The 22,659-nt window shown below is 47.1% G+C and overlaps 1 protein-coding gene across 1 annotated transcript in view; it reads left to right on the top strand.

Annotated features, from left to right (window-relative positions):
• The window catches only part of LOC139308362 (transducin-like enhancer protein 1), a 79,737-nt gene that overhangs the window by 5,533 nt on the left and 51,545 nt on the right, over positions 1-22,659 (top strand). The window contains exons 3-5 of the mRNA XM_070931876.1: positions 4,931-5,088; positions 10,154-10,217; positions 12,011-12,055. Of these exons, the coding sequence (XP_070787977.1) occupies positions 4,931-5,088; positions 10,154-10,217; positions 12,011-12,055 (267 nt within the window). The remainder of the gene's footprint in view (positions 1-4,930; positions 5,089-10,153; positions 10,218-12,010; positions 12,056-22,659) is intronic.

The following is a 22,659-nucleotide window of genomic DNA, read 5'->3' on the forward strand; positions in this document are numbered from 1 at the left end:
GCTGTGTTTTTAATTGGGGGAGGGGAGGATGGAAAGAGACCAAAATTTAACTGATGATTTTATTTAGACAGGAAAAATAAGCCTTTCCTGAAGACTTGAATGTCTGAAATACAGCTGGTCCTCGACTTACCGCTGTTCATTTAGTGACTGTTCAATGTTAAAATAGCCCTCAACAAAGTGATTCATGGCCGTTTTTCACACTTAACGACTATTGCAGCATCCCCATGGATGCAAGAAAGGTCATAAAATGGGGCACTGAATATTTCCCTTAGCGACATGAATGTCGGGCTCAGTTGCGGTTGAAAGTCGAGGACTACCTGTAGTTTTGATTGATTGAGGATTGATTGATTGATTGTGCGCATTGAGTTAGGGTTGACTGAGTGACCGCATAGAGAGATAAATTCCATTAAGATCTGTCCCCATCTGGTCCTTCAAATCTTCCAGTCGTGCCCAACTTGCAACTGTAAATCAAGTCCATTCACCTTGATTCTGGCCCTCTTCTTCTCTTCCCTTCCCTCTTTCCCAGGATCAAAGCCTTCTCCAGGGAGTTGAGCTTTTGCATCGATTGGCCAATTAATTACATACCAACAAATCATTGTCGGCTCTTACTGACCACATAGATAGATTTTATCCATGGAAATTTGTCTCCAACCTGGTCCTTTGGCTCTTCCAATTGAGCCTCCATCTCCATTTCCTCTCTTCTTCTCCTCCTCTTTTTCCTTCCACCTTTCCCAACAATCAGAGCCTTGGCCGGAGAGCTGAGTCTTTTTTTTTTTTATTTGATTTATATGCCGCCCTTCTCCGGAGACTCAGGGCGGCTTACAATGCGTTAAGCAATAGCCTTCATACTTTTGTATATTTATACAAAGTCAGCTTATTGCCCCCACAAACTGGGTCCTCAAATCTTCCCTTCATGCGGCTGCAAAAGTTAATAGGAGTCTGTTCGGTGCTGCAACGTGGAGCAAAAATTGTTCTGTGTTTTCTTGACTGTCCATAGAATAGAAGAATAGAATAACAGAGTTGGAAGGGACCTCGGAGGTCGTCTAGTCCAACCCCCTGCTTAGGCAGGAAACCCTACACCACTTTGGACAAATGGTTATCCAACGTCTTCTTAAAAATGTCCAGTGTTGTCGCAACTTCTGGAGGCAAATTGTTTCATTGATTAATTGCTCTCACTGTCAGGAAATTTCTCCTTAGTTCTAAGTTGCTTCTCTCCTTGGTTAGTTTCCACCCATTTCTTCTTATCCTGCCTTCAGGTGCTTTGGAGAATAGCTTGATTCCCTCTTCTATGTGGCAGCCCCTGAGTTATTGGAAGACTGCTATCATGTCTCCCCTAGTCCTTCTTTTTTTTTTTTTAATAAAGTTTTATATTAGTAATTCAAAATTAAAAACATTGGACAAAGATATGACATCACTGGTCCCAAGCATCTTCCAACACTAAGTTAATCCATAATATACTAATGATAATATAATAATATATTCCTTATACCCTATACGTTATTTAAACATAGTATTATAATAATAGTCATTTATACCTTATTCCTATACAATTTTACATATCTATACTTACCTTTACCTATCTATACTATCCTTCTTTTCATTAAACTAGACATACCCAATTCCAGCAACCGTTCTTTATATGTTTGAGCCTCCAGTCCCCTGATCATCTTTATTGCTCTTCTCTGCACTCCTTCTAGAGTCTCCACATCATTTTTATATCGTGGCGACCAAAACTGGATGCCGTATTCCAAGTGTGGCCTTACCAAGGCATTATAAAGTGGTATTAAGACTTCACGTGATCTTGATTCTATCCCTCTGTTGATGCAGTCTAGAAATGTGTTGGCTTTTTTGGCAGCTGCTGCACACGGCTGGCTCATATTCAAGTGATTGTCCACTAGGACAATAGTCTTCTCAAAAGTCTTCTCCCACATTGGCTTCAAAGGCATCAATGTTTCTTCTTCTCCATCTTCTTCAAAGTTCCACTTTTAATTCCATAAAGGGTCATATGGAAGACCGTATCAGAATTCTGATCTTTGTAGGTATAAACTTTGCTTTAAATCCATTTTAGGTTTTTTTTTTCCCCCTACAATGCTTTAGAAATAAAAACCGAACGAGCTTGTGGCAAAATGTTCTGGGTTTTTGTATGTCAAATGCAGGTAGTCCTCCACTTACGACCATTCATTTAGTGACCGTTCAAAGTTACAGCGGCACTGGAAAAAAAGTGACTTACGAATGTTTTTCACACCGACGATCCTTACAGCATCCCCATGGTCACGGGATCAAAATTCAGACGCTTGGCAACTGACTCATATTTATGACGGTTAAAGTGTCCCGGGATCATATGATTACCCTTTTGCGACCTTCTGACAAGCAAAAATGGGGAAGCCAGAGTCACTTCACAACCACGTTACTAACTTAAGAACTGTAATGATTCCCTTAACAACTGTGGCAGGAAAAGTCATAAAACGGGGCAGAATTCACTTAGCAATAGCACTTAGACTTATATACCGCTTCACAGTGCTTTGCAGCCCTCTCTAAACGGTTTACAGAGTTAGCCTATGGCCCCCAACAATCTGGGTCCTCATTTTACCGACCTCGGAAGGATGGAAGGCTGAGTCAACCTTGAGTCGGTGAGACTCGAACTGTTGGCAGTGAGCAGAGTCAGCCTGCAATACTGCATTGTAACTGTGCCACTACAACTTCCTCCCTCCCTCCCTTCCTTCCTTCCTTCCTTTTTTTTTTAAATTTGATTTATATGCCGCCCTTCTCCGAAGACTCAAGGCGGCTTGCAATGCGTTAAGCAATAGCCTTCATACTTTTGTATATTTATACAAAGTCAGTTTATTGCCTCCACAATCTGGGTCCTCATTTTACTTACCTTAGAAAGGATGGAAGGCTGAGTCAACCTTGAGCCTGGTGAGATTTGAACTTTCAGTAATTTCAGGCAGCTGATGTTAATAACAGTGCTTTAGTCTGCTGCGCTACCAGGGCTCTTCCTTCCTTCCTTCCTTCCTTCCTTCCTTCCTTCCTTCCTTCCTTCCTTCCTTCCTCCATTCCCTTCCCTTCCCCTCCCTCCCTCCCTCCCTTCCTTCCTTTCTTTCCAGTAGCATTTAGACTTATATATCGCTTCACAGTGGTTTGCAGCCCTCTCTAAACAGATTACAGAGTCAGCATCTTGCCATTTTTCTGGGTCCTCACTTTACCGACCTCGGAAGTATGAAAGGCCGAGTCAGCCTTGAATTTAACAAATGTTTCACTTAGCAACAGAAATGTTGGGCTCAACTGCGGTCGTAAGTCGAGGACTACATGTATTATATACCTGGTTGAGTAAACAATTCTAGAGAGCAAGCTCCAATGCTTGGAAATTCTTTTCTGGGACTTGTTATTAAAACGCCGAAGTGGCAAATGTTTAACTGGCTGGGATGAACTCATGACTTAAAGCCAGACAGAGTTCGTTCGGTGGCGCTTGGTTTGCGGGAAAATCACCTCCGAGCTGATTGGAACTTCAAAATTAAAAATATCTTTTGCATCGTTTTGAATGCTGCAAATTGGCCTAAGACTACCCGGAGCAGGAGCAGTAATTCATGCACCAACGGGTGGGGATGAGTGATGTGCCTTGAAAGCAAATCTTCAGGTGTGGGTTGGTTAAAGCATTTCTAGATTGATAAAAGTTTTCCTCCAAGCAATTCTTTCATCCGGGGTGGGGGGTTGGGGGGTGGCGTGGCAACTTTTAAGTCTTGTGGACTTCAACTCCCAGAATTCTCCCATCATTGTTAATGTGAATCCAGGTCATTAAGTGAACCCATTGTTCGCAATGGGATGCTTTGCAGAAGAATTGCATATGATGTTCATTTAACAATCATTATATGACCAGGGGTGCTATTCAGCAGGTTCAGACAGAACTGGTAGCGGAAATTTTGACTAGTTCGGAGAACCGGCAAATACTACCTCTGGCTGGCCCCAGGAATATGGTGGGAATGGAGATTTTGCAGTATCCTTCCCCTGGAGTGGGGAGGGAATGGGGATTTTACAGTATCCTTCCCCTGGAGTGGGGAGGGAATGGGGATTTTACAGTATCCTTCCCCTGGAGTGGGGAGGGAATAGGGATTTTGCGATATCGTTCCCCTGGAGTGGGGAGGGAATAGGGATTTTGCGATATCGTTCCCCTGGAGTGGGGTGGGAATGGAGATTTTGCAATCTCCTCCTGGAGTGGGGAGGGAATGGAGATTTTGCAATATCCTTCCCCTGGAGTGGGGAGGGAACGGAGATTTTGCAGTATCCTTCCCCTGGAGTGGGGAGAGAATAGGGATTTTGCGATATCGTTCTCCTGGAGTGGGCTGGGAATGGAGATTTTGCAATATCCTTCCCCTGGAGTGGGGAGGGAATGGAGATTTTGCAGTATCCTTCCCCCATGAGTGGACTGGGAATGGAGATTTTGCAGTATCCTTCCCCTGAAGTGGCGAGGGAATGGGGATTTTGCAATATCCTTCCCCTGGAGTGGGGAGGGAATGGAGATTTTGCAGTATCCTTCCCCCATGAGTGGACTGGGAATGGAGATTTTGCAGTATCCTTCCCCTGGAGTGGGGAGGGAATGGAGATTTTGCAGTATCCTTCCCCTGGAGTGGGGTGGGAATGGGGATTTTGCAATATCCTTCCCCCACCAAGACACACCCACCAAGCCACGCCCATAGAACCGGTAGTAAAAAAAAAATTGAATTCCATCACTGTGTACCACCCGACAAATGGATGACCTTTTATTGCAGTGGTCGTTAAGCGAATCACCATTGGGAAAGAGGGAGGGGGAGAAGGGGGAGGGAGGGAGGCCTCTTTCCAAAGAGGACAACAGAATGGGAGGGAAACGAGGGCCGGCATGTGATACTTGCTCTGCCATGGCTCATTTTGCCACTGTCTCTCTCCGTCTCCCTCCCAGGCTCACCTACAGACACCGCCTATGGCCACCACAGCTGTTGCCGCCGCGGCTGCCGCCAGCGTCGTATCAACCACCCCCCAGTCTTTGAAACTGACTTACCCCGAGATTTTGGACCGGATCAAAGAAGAATTCCAGTTTTTGCAGAACCAGTACCACAGGTAAAAAGGACATTTGTTTTCCTAGGGGACGTTGAGTTGAGTGGAGGACTGTGTGGCTTCTTCCTTTGATCCTGGTTTGTGTGTGTGTGTATGTGTGTACCGAAGCCAGCTTTTCAATCCCTGATTTAATCCTCGGAGCTGCTGTGAACCGTTTGGATGATTTTTGCCCCTCTGGGTAAGGCGCCCTTTGCAACCCGAAGAGGCTGTATCGGGTGAAATGCTCCTGGTTGGGTCCGGATCGCCTGATCCGGTAACCATGGTGGCAGGTGGTTCGGAGAACCGGTAGCAAAAATCCCTCTTCTACCCCCGCCCCCCCCCCCATGCACAGCTGAGCCGCGTGATCATCAGAGGGTTGTTTTTTTTTTTTACTTTTAAAAGCATTTTTTCTTCAGCCGAAAAAATGCTTTTAAAAGTTTTTTTAAAAAAACCTCTGATGATCGCGTGCTCAGCTGGGATCGTCAGAGCTTTTTAAAAGCATTTTTTTCTACAAACCCAGTACTTTGGGTAGGCCTGTTTTTCACCCTCCCCAGGCTCTGGAGGCTTTCCTTGAGCTTCTGGGAGGGCGAAAACGGCCTTCCCCAGGCTCCAGAGGCCAGAAATGGGCCCGTTTTCGGACTTCCGGTAGGCCCATTTTCCTCTCTCCCAGAGCCTCCACATGGGCCCTGCACTTAACCAGCATCCAAAACAGGCTGCATGGAGACTTCGGGGAGGGGAGGGGCAGGGTGGGCGGGGTCAGCCAGTTCTTGCAACTACCGATTCGGCAAACCAGATTAAAATTAACATCTGGTTCGCCCGAACTGACTGAATCCCACCCCTGCATGGAAGGGACAGGTCCACAAAGCAGAAAGGTTGGAGACGGTTGGTCTGGATGATTGAGTGGCAGCTCTCTCTCTCTCTGAACCGGAGAGGGCCCAAATCGAATCAAAATCGTTGCGAAGCCCTGTGTTGACTTATTTATTTAATTCACTGGTCCCCACCTTTCTGGCTTTGCAGTCCGGCGGTGTTCTGTCCCCATCTCACACACGCACCCCCACAGACAGGCAACAGCTAAAGAACTCAGCCGACAACAATTTTATCTGGTATCAGAATTGGCAGCAACCCAGTGGCTGGCTGCCAAGTATTCTTTACTCACGAGGGGGGAGTTTTTCCCTTCGTCCGGGAACAAAGCCAATACATAATAATCAACAAAGTCCAGTAAATACAAAGAAGGTCGTCCGATATCCGTTTTTTGCTTGTCATAGAGCTGAACCGGCCACCACACCCTCTTTTATACCCTGTGGGGTGTGGTCCAGTGACTCAGCCTAATCCTGGGCGTGCCTCTTCTGCTGCGCGCGCTTATCTCTGCGACGCTGCCAAGGATCCAGCCAAGACTCATCTCCCTCATCACTGTCCACCTGTGGCTGCGTGGACGTCCTTGGCCCCGGGCCTATCTCTTGACCTTCGGCGGATACCGAAGGCATTGCCAGAGAGGAGGGTCCTGGAGAGGGAGGCCTTGCCAACTCCTCTCCTTCACTCTCGGAGTCCTCTCCTGCCGATAACACAGGCTCAGGTAACGGAGCCACAACAGGCGGGAAGAGAAAGGGGATGGTTTCGTGCGAGTGGACTGCGAGTGGGCGCGTAGCTCCATTTGCGCAAACAGCAGCCACCTGTGTCCGCCGCACTTGCACCCACGCACTCGCCCGCTTCTCGTTCAAGGGGAGCGGCATGCGTGTTCACTGGCCATTTTCGTAGCCCGGTTCCGAACAGGCCACGGCCTGGCAGTGGGCCATGGCCTGGGGGTGGTTAGGGATCTGATTTAATTCATTGGTTTATTAATTGTATATGCCACCCATCTCACTGTTGGAGCGACTCTGGGTCGCTTACAAGAGGTTGAAACGATAAATATCAAACCGGTTAAGCTGAATAAGAATGAAATGGCGAGTTTAGCCCCACGGTCCGCCTTTTTGTTTTTAAGCTGTTCAAGTTTCTAGGACTCATGACTGCGCATGGTGCGCGAGGACACCGGACAGCGCGAGGAGGGTAGCTAAAGTAGGACGAGGACCGTGGTGGCGCAGTGGTTAGAATGCAGTATTGCAGGCATACTCTGCCGACTGTCAGCAGTTTGATTCTCACCCGTTCAAGGTTGATTCAGCCTTCCGTCCTTCTGTGGTCGGTCAAATGAGGACCCAGTTTATTTGGGGGCGATATGCTGACTCTGTAAAGGAGTGGTGTGGTGGCCTAGAGGTAGAGTTCTTACCTCACAATCAGGAGGCTGTGAGTTCGATCCTAGGTAGAGGCAGATATTTCTCTCTCTGGGCAAAATGGGAATATATCTGCTGAACAAAGCTCTGCATTGGTGACAGGAAGGGCATCCGGCCATTAAACACTCTGCTAGCTCCATTCAGTTGCCCGGACTCCACCCCGCAAGGGATTATGGGGTCATTAAATGATGATGATGATAGGCTGACTCTGTAAACCGCTTAGGGCTGGAAAGCACTGTGAAGCTGTATATAAGTCTTAAGCGCTATTGCTTCAGCCAAAGCAATTTGGGGGAACGCAGCCCCCTTTGCTGAAGCTGTGAATAGATTATGCAAACTAGACAGGGGCTGAATACATTATGCAAATGCGGATCTGTATTTGCATGATTTATACAGGGACCCGCATCAAGGTTTTCTTCCCTGGGAAAAAAGGAATATTTGATCGGCACCGTATTTTGGGTTTTTTTAAAAGGGAAAGACAACTTAGCAGGAATGGGGTACAAGGTTAAACTGGGGTTGTGTGAACCAGACTCTAAAGTGCCTAGAGCAGGGTGTCAACCCTGAAGCTGACCCGCCCGAAGCCATCTTGGAGCTTCAGTGTTGCCACACTGGTGGGGGGGCGGAATTAGAGATAGCTGGGATTTTGTAGCCAAAACGAAATACTTTCTCTTGGGAACCAAGGACAGTCTCACACCTGGTCAGAGGAAGGAGGAGTGATTGTCACCAGGCAACCAGACAGTGCCTTGATTGGACCATGGGGCCGAGGGAAAACTTTTGCTTTTAATTAGATGAAAACCACAGAAAACCTTCAGAGTCGGTTTTCACCAGATCTGTGCCAATAGTTTTTGTGGAAATAGTGGAAGTTTTAAAGAAGAGATTAAATAATGATTTGTGTGAAGTGGTATAGGGTTTCCTGCCTAAGCAGAGGTTGGACTAGAAGACCTCCAAGGTCCCTTCCAATTCTTCTCTTCTCTTCTCTTCTCTTCTCTTCTCTTCTCTTCTCTTCTCTTCTATTCTATTCTATTCTATTCTATTCTATTCTATTCTATTCCCTCCTATATTTATTCTCTTCTCTTCTCTTCTCTTCTCTTCTCTTCTCTTCTCTTCTCTTCTCTTCTCTTCTCTTCTATTCTATTCTATTCTATTCTATTCTATTCTATTCTATTCTATTCTATTCTATTCCCTCCTATATTTATTCTATTCTATTCTATTCCCTCCTATATTCTATTCTATTCTATTCTATTCTATTCTATTCTATTCTATTCTATTCTATTCTATTCTATTCTATTCTACTCTACTGTACTCAACTCAACTCAACTCAACTCTTCCAATAAAGCTACTCTGAAGAATCCACCTGCCTCAGTTTTACTTGCTATGGAGCTATTACTGTGATAGCGAACCTGTGGCACGCCAAGCCATGTCACCCGGCATGTGCAGCCTTGCCTTGTTTGTCTTCTGGATTCCTGACGAGCATGCGCATGCAACAATCAGCTGTCCTTCGCGCGTACGGCACTACCCAAAACCGGTGCGCGCGTGCTCACCAGCCAGCTGATTGTTGGGTGCGCTTGTGCACCAGAACCTGAAGGTTCAGCTTTTCCAGAGCGCGATCCCTTCGCATACACAGCAGTGCCAAAAACCGGCCTGCGCACGTGCACCGGCCAGCTGATCATCATTTTCATTTCATTTCATTTTATTTAATTTAATTTGTATACCGCCCTACTCCCGAAGGACTCAGGGCGGTGAACAGACACAGAATAAAACACGCAAAATAGAAAAATTAAGAACAGAAGTAAAATCGGATTAAATCAATTTAGCCCAAGACAAATTTAAAACCCCAGGTTAAGAACAAATTAAAATTTACATTAAAATTTACATTAAAAAAGAATGGGAAAAGTTAGGCCAGACCAGCCTGGTGAAATAAAAAGGTTTTAAGAGCGCGGCGGAAGGTACACAGATCCGGGATCCTCCATATCTCTGGGGGGAGCTCGTTCCAGATAGTAGGTGCCCCCACAGAGAAGGCCCTCCCCCTGGGGGCCGCCAGCCGACATTGTTTGGCCGACGGCACCCGGAGGAGTCCCTCTCTGTGGGAGCGTACCGGCCGGTGGGAGGCCGTTTGCAGCAGCAGGCGGTCCCGTAAATAACCAGGCCCTAAGCCATGGAGCACTCTAAAGGTGGTAACCAGAACCTTGAAGTGCACCCGGAAGACCACCAGGAACCAGTGCAGCTCGCGCAGGAGAGGTGTTACATGGGAGCGCCACGTCGCTCCCATAACCACCCACGCGGCCGCACTCTGCGCCAGTTGGAGCCTCCGGGTGCTCCTAAAGGGGAGCCCCATGTAGAGAGCATTGCAGTAGCCCAGGCGGGAAGTGACGAGGGCATGAGTGACCGTGCCTAAGGAGTCCCGATCCAGAAAGGGACGCAATGCGTGCTAGAACCCAGACATTTGGCTTTTCCGGAACGCGGCCCCAATGAGCGCGCACGCGGATGTTTCTGTGCAACCTCTTTGGCACTCGATGCCGAAAAGGTTCGCCATCACTGATCTATTACTTGAAACCCTGACACAGGGGTTGCCAAAAACCGGGCTGCGGCATGCCAAAAAATCAGGCCACGCAAACAAGCGAAGTCCCATCCGCGGGATGCAGGCAGCACACGAAACCACATTCCTTCCATCCCACGTCCGTGGGAAAAACCTCTCTCCACGGAACTGGTCCCTGGTACCCCAAAGGTTGGGGGGGGGGTCTTCTGGCCTAGAGGGTCATCCAGACGCCTCTGTTTCTTTGAAGGAGGTCGAAGGGTGGTTCAATCTGTGGTTCCTTTTATCTTCACAGCTTGAAGCTTGAGTGCGAGAAACTGGCCACGGAGAAGACCGAAATTCAGCGACATTATGTCATGGTGAGCAGCTTTTATGATGCTGATTAAATGCCAGGCTGAGCTTTCCAGGAAAGCGGAGTTTTAGGAGCCCTCACTCTTGCCTCTTCATTGGCCTGCAGTCGAGGATGATGGGAGCTGGAGTAGAAAGCAATCACCAGAGTAATGCGTGGGCAGGTTTTATTTTATTTTTATTTTTATTTATTTTTTTAATTAGATTTATATGCCGCCCTTCTCCGGAGACTCAGGGCGGCTTACAGTGCGTTAAGCAATAGCCTTCATCCTTTTGTATATTTTATACAAAGTCATCTTATTGCCCCCACAAACTGGGTCCTCAATTTACCTACCTTAGAAAGGATGGAAGGCCGAGTCAACCTTGAGCCTGGGGAGATTTGAACTTGCAATAATTGCAGACAGCTGAATGTTAATAACAGGCTTCTTAGTCTGTTGAGCTATCCAGACTCCTAATCCAGGTTTTACACTCTGCTACCAGGGGTACTTTCCTGTTTTGGGGTACAAGAGCTACATTTTTCCAGCTGAAGAAATCTGTTCTGATCCAGCTCAACAAATTCAACAAACTCTCTGTAGTTGAAGCAATGATTCTGTTATTAGGAGCGCCGGCAACCCCGGCAAAAAGTTTCTCTCTCACCATAGGCTAACAAGTCTGTCCGTCTGTGAGATGAATAATTGTCTGCCACATCTATTCATTTCCGCCCCCTGCCTTTTATCCCCAGAGCTAGGGTGGGGCCTCACTAGCAGCAGTGGCTCTTCCGTCCCGAGGACCGGCCTATAGATTTCCACTGCTCTCCTCTCCTCTGCCTTCTGTGCATTCCAGGCGTGAGGCACTGGACCCAGCTGTTCCTCCTCTTCCTCATTAGCCACCTCCTGACCTGGGGGCTGTTGACTCTCCATCTGAGGGCTGACGGACGGCCCAGGCTCTGCCTCTCTCTCTCTGCCAGCTCCATTCCCTCTTCCCCCTCGGAGCTCTCAGGTTGCTTTGATGCTGACGCTGACTCCCATGCCGCCTCCTCCTCTTCTTCTGATTCGGCCGCTGGAGGGGCTGGCAGTCGACAGGCCACAACACAATCATCCTCGACATACGATCACAATTGAGCCCCGAATTTCTGTTGCTAAGTGAGACATTTGTTAAGTGAGTTTTGCCCCGTTTTACGACCTCACCGGTCACAGGTGCTAAGTGAATCTCTGCAGTTTTTAAATTAGGAACATGGTTGTTAAGCGAATCTGCCTTCCCCCTTGACTTGGCTTGTCAGAAGGTCACCAAAGGGATCACGTGAATCCACCCCCCTGGGCACTGCGACCGTCATAACTACGAGACAACTACGAGACAATCACGTGACAGTGGGGAATGCTGCAACAGCCGTTAAGTGTGAAAAACGGTCATAAGTCATTTTTTTCAGTGCCGTTGTAACTTTGAACGGTCACTAAAACCAACCGTTGTAAGACGAGGACTACTTGTACTGTTATTTGCAAAAAAGGAGAGTAAGGTAGGTAGGGTGGGGGGGCTGGCTGTTGAGCTCAGTTCTCCCCGGCTTCTCCGTCTTGCCCCCTCCCTTCCAGAAATACGGTCCTCCACTTACGACCACAATTGAGCCCAACATTTCTGTTGCCGAGCAAGATAGTTGTTAAGTGAGTTTTCCCACTTTTTACCACCTTTCTCGCCCCAGGTGTAAAAGGAATCCCTGCAAGTTATGATTTTACATCTGCAGTTTAATAGCGATGGGAAATTGGCCTCTTGTCTTTTCAAAATCCTTGATAGAAATTCCCCGGCTAACCTTGGCATGCTTTTTGTCTTCCAGTATTATGAAATGTCCTACGGGTTGAACATCGAAATGCACAAACAGGTAAGTGGACACGCGTGTTGGAGGCAGGCGTCGGGAACCTCTTTTACTGCTACCGGTAGTCCTCGATTTACGACCGTAATTGGAACCAGAATTTTGGTTGCCTAAGCACAGTATATATATATATAGTAAGAGCTGTTAAAGGAAGTCATGTCTGATTTTTTCGCCATGGCTGCTAACCAAAACGCTGCAGTCGTTAAGTGAATCATGCAGTCGTTAATTGAATCTGGCTTCCCCCCCCATCGACTTGACTTGTCAAAACCTGCCCGGAAGGTTGCAAACCCCAGCATCCTACAACCATCGTCAATACAGGTAGTCCTTGACTTACAACAATTCATTTAACGACCATTTAAAGTTGCAACGGCACTGAAAAAAAGTGACTCATGACCATTTATCACACTTGTGACCGTTGCAGCACCCCCCATGGTCATGTGATTTACATTAGGGTGCATGGCAACTGACTCACATTTATGACGGTTGCACTGTCCCGGGGTCACGGGGGAAGCCAGATTCACTTACCAACCAGGTTACTCACTTAACAACTGCTTCTGGTTCACTTAAGAAGCATGGCAAGAAAGTTACTGCCTGAAATTTTTGATCACGTAACCTCAGGGATGCTGCGATGGTCGTAAGGGCGAGGACCTGTGTCATCAGTCCCTTTTTTCAGACCCCTTGTAACTTTGGACGGTCGCTAAATGAACGGTTGTAAGTCGAGGACCGCCTGCGTTCTTTTGTTTTTGTTTTGTTTTTTTCAAAATGGGGGTGTTTTAATTCCAAACGAGGGCCACTGGAAGCTGATCCGATTGGAATTTTCATCCTGATCTGGTTTTTTTTTTCCATTTTCCATTTGCTGCAGTTTAACCTTTAAAGGTGCATTGGGGGCATCATGCCGGCTTAGCAGTTCGGTTTAGATTAATCTTCTCGCCAGTCGGGCCGAAAATCACGCCCTCCCCAGAAATGTGTCAGGTTCTAAGGAGCAGAGAAAGGGCATTTAGCTCCCCCCCCCCTCACCCCCCCCCCCCCCGTTCGTGATACAGAAGACAGAGGGAACCAGGTTTTGACTGCAAATCTGCCTTCCGATCTGAACCAGCCTCTTGTATTGGGTGCAGATTGTCCCTCTGCATGGATGAGGAGGGGGCTTTGGACAGCTCCAGCCTCTCTTGCCAGCTTTTCCCTTCCCCATTTTCCCCCCTTCCCCAGCTTGGAATCTGCCCAGCCAGATGATCCCCGGAATAGCACCGGGGAAAGGGACCTTGAAGGTCTTCTAGTCCAACCCCATTCTCAAGCAGGAGACCCTATATCGTTTCAGGCAAGCGGCTGTCCAATCTCTTCTTAAAAGCCTCCAATGATGGAGCATTCTGGTGGCAAGCTGTTCCACAGGTTACCGTATCTTTCGGAGTATAAGACGCACCTTTTTCCCCCCAAAAAGAGGGTGAAAATCTGGGTGCGTCTTACACTCTGAATGTAGCCCCACCCAGCTTCTCAAACGGAGGTTTCAGAGGCTGAAAAAAGCATCAGAAACGAAGCTTCAGAAAAGAAGCCCCCAAACAGAGTTTCAGAGGCTTTTTTTCTGAAACTGAGTTTCAGAAGTTTCAGAGGCAGGGAAAAAAAGCAAAAAAAAAAAAAAAAAGCAAGACACAGAGCTCACAACCAAGGAACCTGTTGCTAAAATTCACCTCTGGGAACAGCTGATTGGGGATATTCCGGGAGGCCGATCCACCTGCCAATCAGCTTTTTTCTTATTTTTCTGCCCAAAAACTAAAGTGCGTCTTATACTCCGAAAAATACGGTAATTCTTCTCAATGTCAGGAAATTCCTCCTTAATTCTAGATTGCTTCTCTCCTTGATTAACTTCCATCCATTGTATCGTCTCCTGCCTTCTGATGCTTTGGAGAATAGCTGGACCCCTTCTCTTCTCTGTGGCAGATATTGGAATACGGGTAATCCTCGATTTACAACAGTTCATTTAGTGACCACTCAAGGTTACAACGGCCCTGAAAAATGTGACTTACGACCGTTTTTCACAATCTTTGTAGCATTCCCATGATCACGTGTTCAAAATTCGGACGCTTGGCAACTGGTTCCTACTTATGACCGTTGCTGAGTCCCAAAATCATGTGATCCCCTTTTTTGCGACCTTCCGCCAAGTCAAAGGGGAAGCCAGATTCGCTTAACGACTGGATTACTAACTTTTATCAACTGCAGGGACTCACTTAACAACTGAGGCAAGAAAGGTCATACAATGGGGCAAAACTCACTTAACAAATGTCTCGCTTAGCCAGAGATGTTTTAGACTCAATTGTGGCCGTAAGTCGAGAACCACCTGTACTGCTATCATGTCACCACTAGTCCTTCTTTTCATTAAACTAGACATACTCAATTCCTGCAACTCTTCTTTGGGGCAACCTCCGAGATATTGGAAGTCTGCTAATCATGTCACCCCTGGTCCTTCTCTTCATTAAACTGTTGTTGTTAGTTGCAAAGTCGTGTCTGACCCATCGCGACCCCATGGACCACGTTCCTCCAGGCCTTCCTGTCCTCTATCATCCTCTGGAGTCCATTTAAGCTCACGCCAACTGCTTCGGTGACTCCATCCAGCCACCTCGTTCTCTCTCGTCCCGTTCTTCTTTTGCTCTCCATCTTTCCCAGCATGAGAAGGAGTCTTTCCTTCTCATTAGGTGGCCAAAGTGTTTCAGTTTCATCTTCAGGATCTGGCCTTCTAAAGAGCAGTCAGGGTTGATCTCCTCTAGGACTGACCAGTTTGGTCGCCTTGCAGTCCAAGGGACTCGCAGGAGTCTTCTCCAGCACCAGAGTTCAAAGGCCTCGTTTCTTTGGCGCTCAGCCTTTCTTATGGTCCAACGTTCACAGCCATCCATTGCAACTAAAGAGCCTTGGTGGCGCAGCAGACTAAAGCCCTGTTAAGTAACACCAGCTGCCTGCAATTACTGCAAGTTCAAATCTCACCAGGCTCAAGGTTGACTCAGCCTTCCATCCTTTCGAGGTAGGTAAAATGAGGACCCAGTTTGTGGGGGCAATAAGCTGACTTTGTATAAAAAAGAACACCGCTTGGGGGGGGCCCGAAAGCCCTACTAAGCAGGTATATACAAAAGTATGAAGGCTATTGTTTAACACATTGTAAGCCGCCCTGAGTCTCCGGAGAAGGGCGGCATATAAATCGAACCAATAAATAAATGAATGAATGAATGAATGAATGAATGAATGAATGAACTGGGAAAACCATAGCCTTGACTATACGCACTTTTGTTGGCAGGGTGATGTCTCTGCTTTTTAGTATGCTGTCTAACTTTGCCATGGCTCTCCTCTCCAGGAGCAAGCATCTTTATATGACTAAATCATGAAAGCGTCTTTATATGACTTTATATCACTAAACTAGCCATGCCCAATTCCGGCAACCATTCTTCATAACGTTTTAGCCTCCAGCCCCCTAATCATCTTTGTTGCTCTTCTCTGCACTCTTTCCAGAGTCTCAGCCTCTTCTTTACATCGTGGCGACCAAAACTGGATTCCACGTGTGGCCTTAACCACGGCATGATAAAACGATATTAAAAGCCGATCTTCCATTTATCCCTGTCCTCTCTCTCTCTCTCTCTCCCCATGTGTTTCCTTGCGATGTTGTGTGTGCTGTTGCATGGCAGGATTTACAACCTGCTTCAGGTGGTGGTGCTGCTGGCCTGGCCAGTTGCCAGAAAGCTGTCACGGCTCCTCCTTCCCCCCCCCCACCGCCCCCTGTTTTATTTTAAGGAGAAACTCATAACTCTGGGCCTTGACAGGTGACAAATGGGAGCCGGATTGATGTATAACCTTTGTGGTTATCTTCTCTGTGCTGCTGGATCCCTTCTCCCCTATTGGAGACCCCTCCTCTCTTTCCCCAAAAGACTGGCACCTCCCCTTCGATTAGATTTGCCCAGCAGGTGTCTTTTTAATGTTATTCAAGCCCAACCCCCACCCCCACAGGCCCAATCTCCCCACCCCCCCTTTCCCTCATCACCTGCTTTATTGCCAGCATAAAAAGGTCATACCATTTAATTTGATCCCGGACGAAGGCTTCTCTTTATAGTAAGCTGTTTGGTGGTCGGGCTCGGTGGTGATTGGATTTCCTGATATCCCCTCCACCCTTCTGTTTTTTTAAAAAAATAAATTGTTTTTCCAAAAGGCTCTCTGCCTTCCTGTCGGGGGGGGGGGGGGAACGGTGCTTAGGGATGTGCGTAGGCAGGAAAACAGCTTGACAGGGGGAAAAAAATATAAAGAGGGGGAGGGGAGAGAGATGCAAATGAAAGGAATATCTCTTTGCAGAAATGCAAGCTACGGGGTTGCTGGGGAGGGGGTCTGTGGGCAGAAGATAGGAGAGTTGCAATGGGAGAGATTGTCATTTGTAAGGCAAGAGCCCCCCCCCCCCCCAAAAAAAAAACAGATAGTAGCAAAAAAGGTCTATAACAGTGAAGGTTTAGAGCAGGGGTGTCCAATTTTGGCAACTTTGAAGTCCTGTGGACTTCAATTCCCAGAATTCCCCAGCTGGGGAATTCTGGGAATTGAAGTCCACAGGTGTTAAAAGTTGACGAGGTTGGACCCCCCCCCCCCCCCGTGTTAGAGCTTAGTGGTAGAGTCCTGCTTTGCTTGGGTCAACCGTCAACTTTTGAAAAACATCTCTACAGATGGTCCTCAATTTACGACCACAATTGGGACCAGAATTTCTTAAGCGAGGCGGTTGTTGAGTGAGTCGTGTCTGGTTTTACCGCGTTTTGGCCACTTAACAAATCGCCAGGGTTGTTAAGTGAATCTTGAGGTCGTTAAGCGAATCCGGCTTTCCCCATTGGCTTTGCTGATCAGAAGGTCGCAAAAGGGGATCACATGATCCCGGCCAGGACAGTGCAAAGATCATAAATAGGAATCGGTTGTCAAGCGCTTGAATTTTAATCACACGATCCTAGGGATGCTTCAACGGTTGTAAGTGCAAGGACCAAGTTATACGTCACTTTTTCAGTGCTGTTGTAAGTTCAAACAGTCACTACGTAAGTGATTGTAAGTTCAGGACTGCCTGTGTAGCCTTGTGCTTTGGTGCTACAAGGCTAAACTTGGTCCTAAAGACAAAGATTGATATGGGCGTCTTTTAAATTTCAGTGTAGGTCGTTTCGACTTACGACCATAATTAGCCCAAAATTTCTGTTCCTACGTGAAACAGTTGTTAAGCGAATTTTGCCCCATTTTACGACCTTGCCACATTTCTTAAGTGAATCACTGCGATTGTTAAGTTAGCAACGCAGTTGTTAAGCGAATCTGGCTTTCCCCAATGACTTTGCTTGTCAGAAGGTCGCAAAATGAGATCATGTGACCCCGGGACACTGCAACCGTCATAAATATGAGTCAATTACCAAACATTCGAATTTTTATCATTTATTTATTTATTTAATTTTATTGGATTTATATACCGCCCTACTCCCGAAGGACTCAGGGCGGTGAACAGCCAAAAAGATAAAACACACAAACTACAAAATTTAAAAGACAATATAAAAACCCATTAAATGGTTTGGCCCAAAACAAATTAAAACACCCCTAATATTTTAAAACAAATTTAAAATTTACTATTTAAAAGGGAAGTTAGGCCAGGCCAGCCTGCTGAAATAAAAAGGTCTTGAGGGCACGGCGGAAGGTGCGTAAATCCGGGATCGTCCGTATCTCCGGGGGGAGCTCATTCCAGATGGCAGGTGCCCCCACAGAGAAGGCTCTCCCCCTGGGGGCCGCCAGTCGACACTGTTTGGCCGACGGCACCCTGAGGAACCACTTTCTATGTGAGCGTACTGGCCAGTGAGAGGCTACTGGTGGCAGAAGGCGGTCCCGTAAGTAACCAGGTCCTAAGCCATGGAGCGCTCTAAAGGTGGTAACCAAAACCTTGAAGCGCACCCGGAAGACCACCGGGAGCCAGTGCAGCTCGCGCAGGAGAGGTGTTACATGGGAACGCCAGGTCGCTCCCATAAGCACCCGCGCGGCCGCACTCTGCACCAGCTGGAGCCTCCGGGTGCTCCTCAAGGGGAGCCCCATGTAGAGAGCATTACAGTAGTCCAGGCGGGAAGTGACAAGGGCATGAGTGACCGTGCCTAAGGAGTCCCGATCCAGAAAGGGATGCAACTGGCAGATCAGGCGGACCTGATAAAAAGTCCTTCCGGCCACAGCTGTCAAATGCTCTTCTAAAGACAGCCGTGAATCCAGGAGGACACCCAAGTTGCGAGCCCTCTCCGTGGGTGCCAATGACTCGCCCCCACTTGGAGTCATGGCTGTTCCAAGTTACAAAACCCTGAGAAAAGTGACTTATAACCATTTTTCACACTTAACGACTGTCAAAATTCAGACGCTTGGCAACCGACTCGTATTTATGATGGTGGCCCGGGATTATGTGACTCCCCCTTTTGCGACCACCTGACAAACAAATCAATGCGGTAGCCAGATTGACTTCATAACCGTGTTCCTAACTTAACGACTGCAGTGATAACCCTTAACAAGGAAGTGGCCAGGAAGTGGAGCAAAACTCCCTTCGCAAGCATCCCGCTTAACAACTGAAAGCTTGGCCTCAATAGATGGGGAACTCATCAAATTTGCAGATGACACCAAGCTAGCAGAAATAGCCAACACTCGGGAAGATAGGTTTAAGATACAGAAGGATCTTGACAGACTTGAACATTGGGCCCTATCTAACAAAATGAAATTCAACGGTGAAAAAAAGGAAGGTTCTACATTTAGGCAAGGAAAACAAAATGCACAGGTACCGTATATGTGGAACCTTGCTCAATAGTATTAACTGTGAGGGGGATCTTGGAGTCCTAGTGGACAACCATTTAGATATGAGCCAGCCGTGTGCAGCAGCTGCCAAAAAAGCCAACACAGTTCTGGGCTGCATCAACAGAGGGAGAGAATCAAGATCACGTGAAGTGTTAATACCACTTTATACTGGCTTGGTAAGGCCACACTTGGAATACGGCATCCAGTTTTGGTCACCACGATGTAAAAAAGATGTGGAGACTCTAGAAAGAGTGCAGAGAAGAGCAACAAAGAGGATTAGGGGACTGGAGGCTAAAACATATAAAGAACGGTTGCAGGAACTGGGTATGTCTAGTTTAATGAAAAGAAGGACTAGGGGAGACATGATAGCAGTCTTCCAATATCTCAGGGGCTGCCACAAAGAAGAGGGAGTCAAGCTATTCTCCAAAGCACACAAAGGCAGGCCAAGAAGCAATGGTTGGAAACTAATCAAGGAGAGAAGCAACTTAGAACTAAGCAGAAATTTGACAGAACAGTAATAGAGTTATTTATTGGTTCGATTTATATGCCACCCTTTTCCGGAGACTCAGGGCGGCTTACAATGCGTTAAGCAATAGCCTTCATACTTTTATATATACCTGCTTAGTATGGCTTTCGGCCCCCCCAAGCGGTGTTCTTTTTTTTTATACAAAGTCAGTTTATTGCCCCCACAAACTGGGTCCTCATTTTACCTACCTCGGAAAGATGGAAGGCTGAGTCAACCTTGAGCCTGGTGAGATTTGAACTTGCAGTAATTGCAGGCAGCTGGTGTTACTGAACAGGGCTTTAGTCTGATGCGCCACCAAGGGGCAATAGTTGGAAGGGACCTTGGAGGTCATCTAGTCCAACCCCCCCTGCTCACGCAGGAGACCTATACGAGGGATTCGAACCGCCGACCTTTCTGATCGACAAGCTCAGCGTCTTAGCCACTGAGCCACTTAGAACAATTAACCAATGGAACAACTTGCCTCCAGAAGTTGCGAATGCTCCAACACTGGAAGTTTTTAAGGAGGAGATTGGACAACCATTTGTCTGAAGTGGTGGAGGGTTTCCTGCCTAAGCAGGGGGTTGGACTAGAAGACCTTCAAGGCCCCTTCCAATTCTGTGATTCTATTCCATTCTAATTGCTGTCATAAGTCGAGGACCGCTTGTATTCCAGAAAGGAGTTAGGAATTTTTTTGGGTGGGGGTGGGAAGGAATCCAAAAAGAAAGATATGGTATGTTTGTGTATTACTTCTCCTTTGCACGCTGGAAGAAAGGAGGGACGGATGGAAGCGTGGCAAGCAATTTTAAGCCAGGAGCAGGAAATCTGGGCAGGCGAGTTTGATCGTTTCTCATCCGGGCAAAGCGTTAAAAGGCCACTAAATTGAACATTAACGAGCTGAAAGTGAATTGGAGACAGTTCTCCCCCTCGCGCCCCCCTCCCCTCCACCGGAGGTGCCTGGCCACAAGTGCATTAGAAAGGCAAATCCATTATGCAGCCCCCAAGAGAGAATTAAATTTTTCCCAGAAAGTACTTACTGTCTCCGTTCCTCTCCTTTCTCCTTCTCTCTCTCTCTCTCCTTTTTTTTTTTCCTGGCAAGTGCTATCTTTCATTTTTTTAAAAAAACCAGAAGCATTATATCACCGGTAAAATGAATGCAGATGCTAATGGGGATGGCAAAAATTTAAAAAACTTTACTCCATTCCTGCCCAGTTTTCTTTTTTTTTTTTTTTTTTAATTTGATTTATATGCCGCCCTTCTCCGGAGACTCAGGGCGGCTTACAATGCGTTAAGCAATAGCCTTCATTCTTTTGTATATTTTATACAAAGTCAGCTTATTGCCCCCACAAACTGGGTCCTCATTTCACCTACCTTAGAAAGGATGGAAGGCTGAGTCAACCTTGAGCCTTGGAGAGATTCGAACCAGCAGAAATTGCAGGCAGCTGTGTTAATAACAGGGTGCACTAAACCCTTGTACTATCAAGGCTCTTTTCAATGCGTTGGAGGGTTTCCATAGTGAAATAGAGAACCGATGAGGGTCAGGCACTCTGTGCATGCTCAGAAGTCCTCTACTCCTTTAAATCGCTGATGGTGACCCCGGGCAAAAGTTTTGTGTTATGGACAACGTCAAAGCAGTGGCTTGCTTTTCTCTCTCTGGCAAGGGGACGAAATACAGGCAGTCTTCCAAGTTCCAACCATTCGTTTAGTGACTGTTCGAACTTTACAATGGCACCGGAAAAAGTGATTAATGACTGTTTTTCATACTGGACAACCGTTGCAACATCCCTCCGTGGTCACGTGATGAAAATTCAGATGCTTGGCAACTGACTCATACTTACGACGGTTGCAGTGTCCCAGAGTCATGTTGATCTCCTTTTGCAACCTGACGAGCAAAGGGGAAAAACTGGATTTGCTTTGCAACCATATTACTAATTGAACGACTGCAGTGATTCACTTAACAACGGTGGGAGAGGTGGGATTCACTTACCTTCCCTACTGGTTTGCAAATGTGAGCGCGTGCATGCGTGCTACGCTCCCATGTGCCACCTATGTGCATGGCCTCCTACGCATGTGCAGTAGCTGCACATTACATCCGGGCAGGTGGGCAGAGCTTCCCACAGTCACCGCTCCTGGATTAACCGAATCGGACCGAACCAGCTGAATCCCACCACTGAACTGTGGCAAGAAAAGTGATAAAATGGGACAAAACTTACTTAACAGCCATCTCATGTAGCAACAGAAATTTTGGGCACCATTGCTGCCGTAAGTCGAGGACTACCTGCATTTGCGAGAAACTGAGAGAAACAAAACTTGGATTTGGGGATTAGAATATCATGGAATTATAGAAATAATATAGATCTAGCAGGAAAGCCAGTCTTCCAGTGTGTATTTATTTCATTTTTATTTTTGCTGATTTGAATTCTGAAGCTGACCAACGCTGGAATTGTTTATTTCAAATTAATTTATTTCAAATAAACTTAATCCAATTTATTTCATTGGAAGGCATCGAACTGCTTTCTACACGGGGCTTGTAACCCTCGGCTCAAAATCTGAGTTTGGTGGCTAGCCAAGACTCGCAGGAAAAAAATAACAGCCGAGGTCATAAAAATCAGTCCTTGAATTATGACCGGCAATGGAGTCTGACCATTGTGGTTATTTTATAGCCGTCATGGCTTTATGACCTCGATGGGAGGGGTCCCTGATGGTCGTAATTCAAGGAGTATTAGGAAGTTGAACCCAGGATCCTGGAGAAAGGCAGTGGGAACGCCGTTCTGTCAGGTTGACGAGCGGGCGAAAGCGTTGACGTGAACGAGGACAAGGCATAGCCTGCTTTCAAAAGCAGAAAAATTTCGGTGTTTGCAAAGGCCGGGTTGTCAGTTCAACAGGGCTTGTGTGCTCCCTGCTGGATTTTCAGACGGCGGTATCGAACTTTGAGGAAAACAAAACAGCCCGGGAGCCATGTTAAAGATTAAAAGCGGAGAGTTTTGCATGAAAAGCAGATAAAGCACTGGAATCTAAGGAGACATTTTCTGACAGTGAGAACCATCAACCGATGGAAGAGAAGTTGCCTTCAGAAGTTGTGGGAGTTTCATCACTGGAGGTTTTCAAGAAGAGAATGGTGTAGGGTCTCCTGCTTGGGCGGGGGGTTGGACTAGATGACCTACAAGGTCCCTTCCAACTCTATTGTTCTCTCCTCTCCTCCCCTCCCCTCCTCTCCTCTCTTCCTGTCCTCTCCTTCTCATCCTTCCCTCCCCTCCTCCTCTCCTCCCCTCCCCTCCTCCTCTCCTCTCCTCTCCTCTCTTCTCCTCTCCTC

Source organism: Pituophis catenifer, unplaced genomic scaffold, assembly GCF_029215685.1.
Source record: "Pituophis catenifer annectens isolate HBS135680 unplaced genomic scaffold, rPitCat1.0.hap2 SCAF_1, whole genome shotgun sequence".
NCBI classification, from domain to species: Eukaryota; Metazoa; Chordata; class Lepidosauria; order Squamata; family Colubridae; genus Pituophis; species Pituophis catenifer.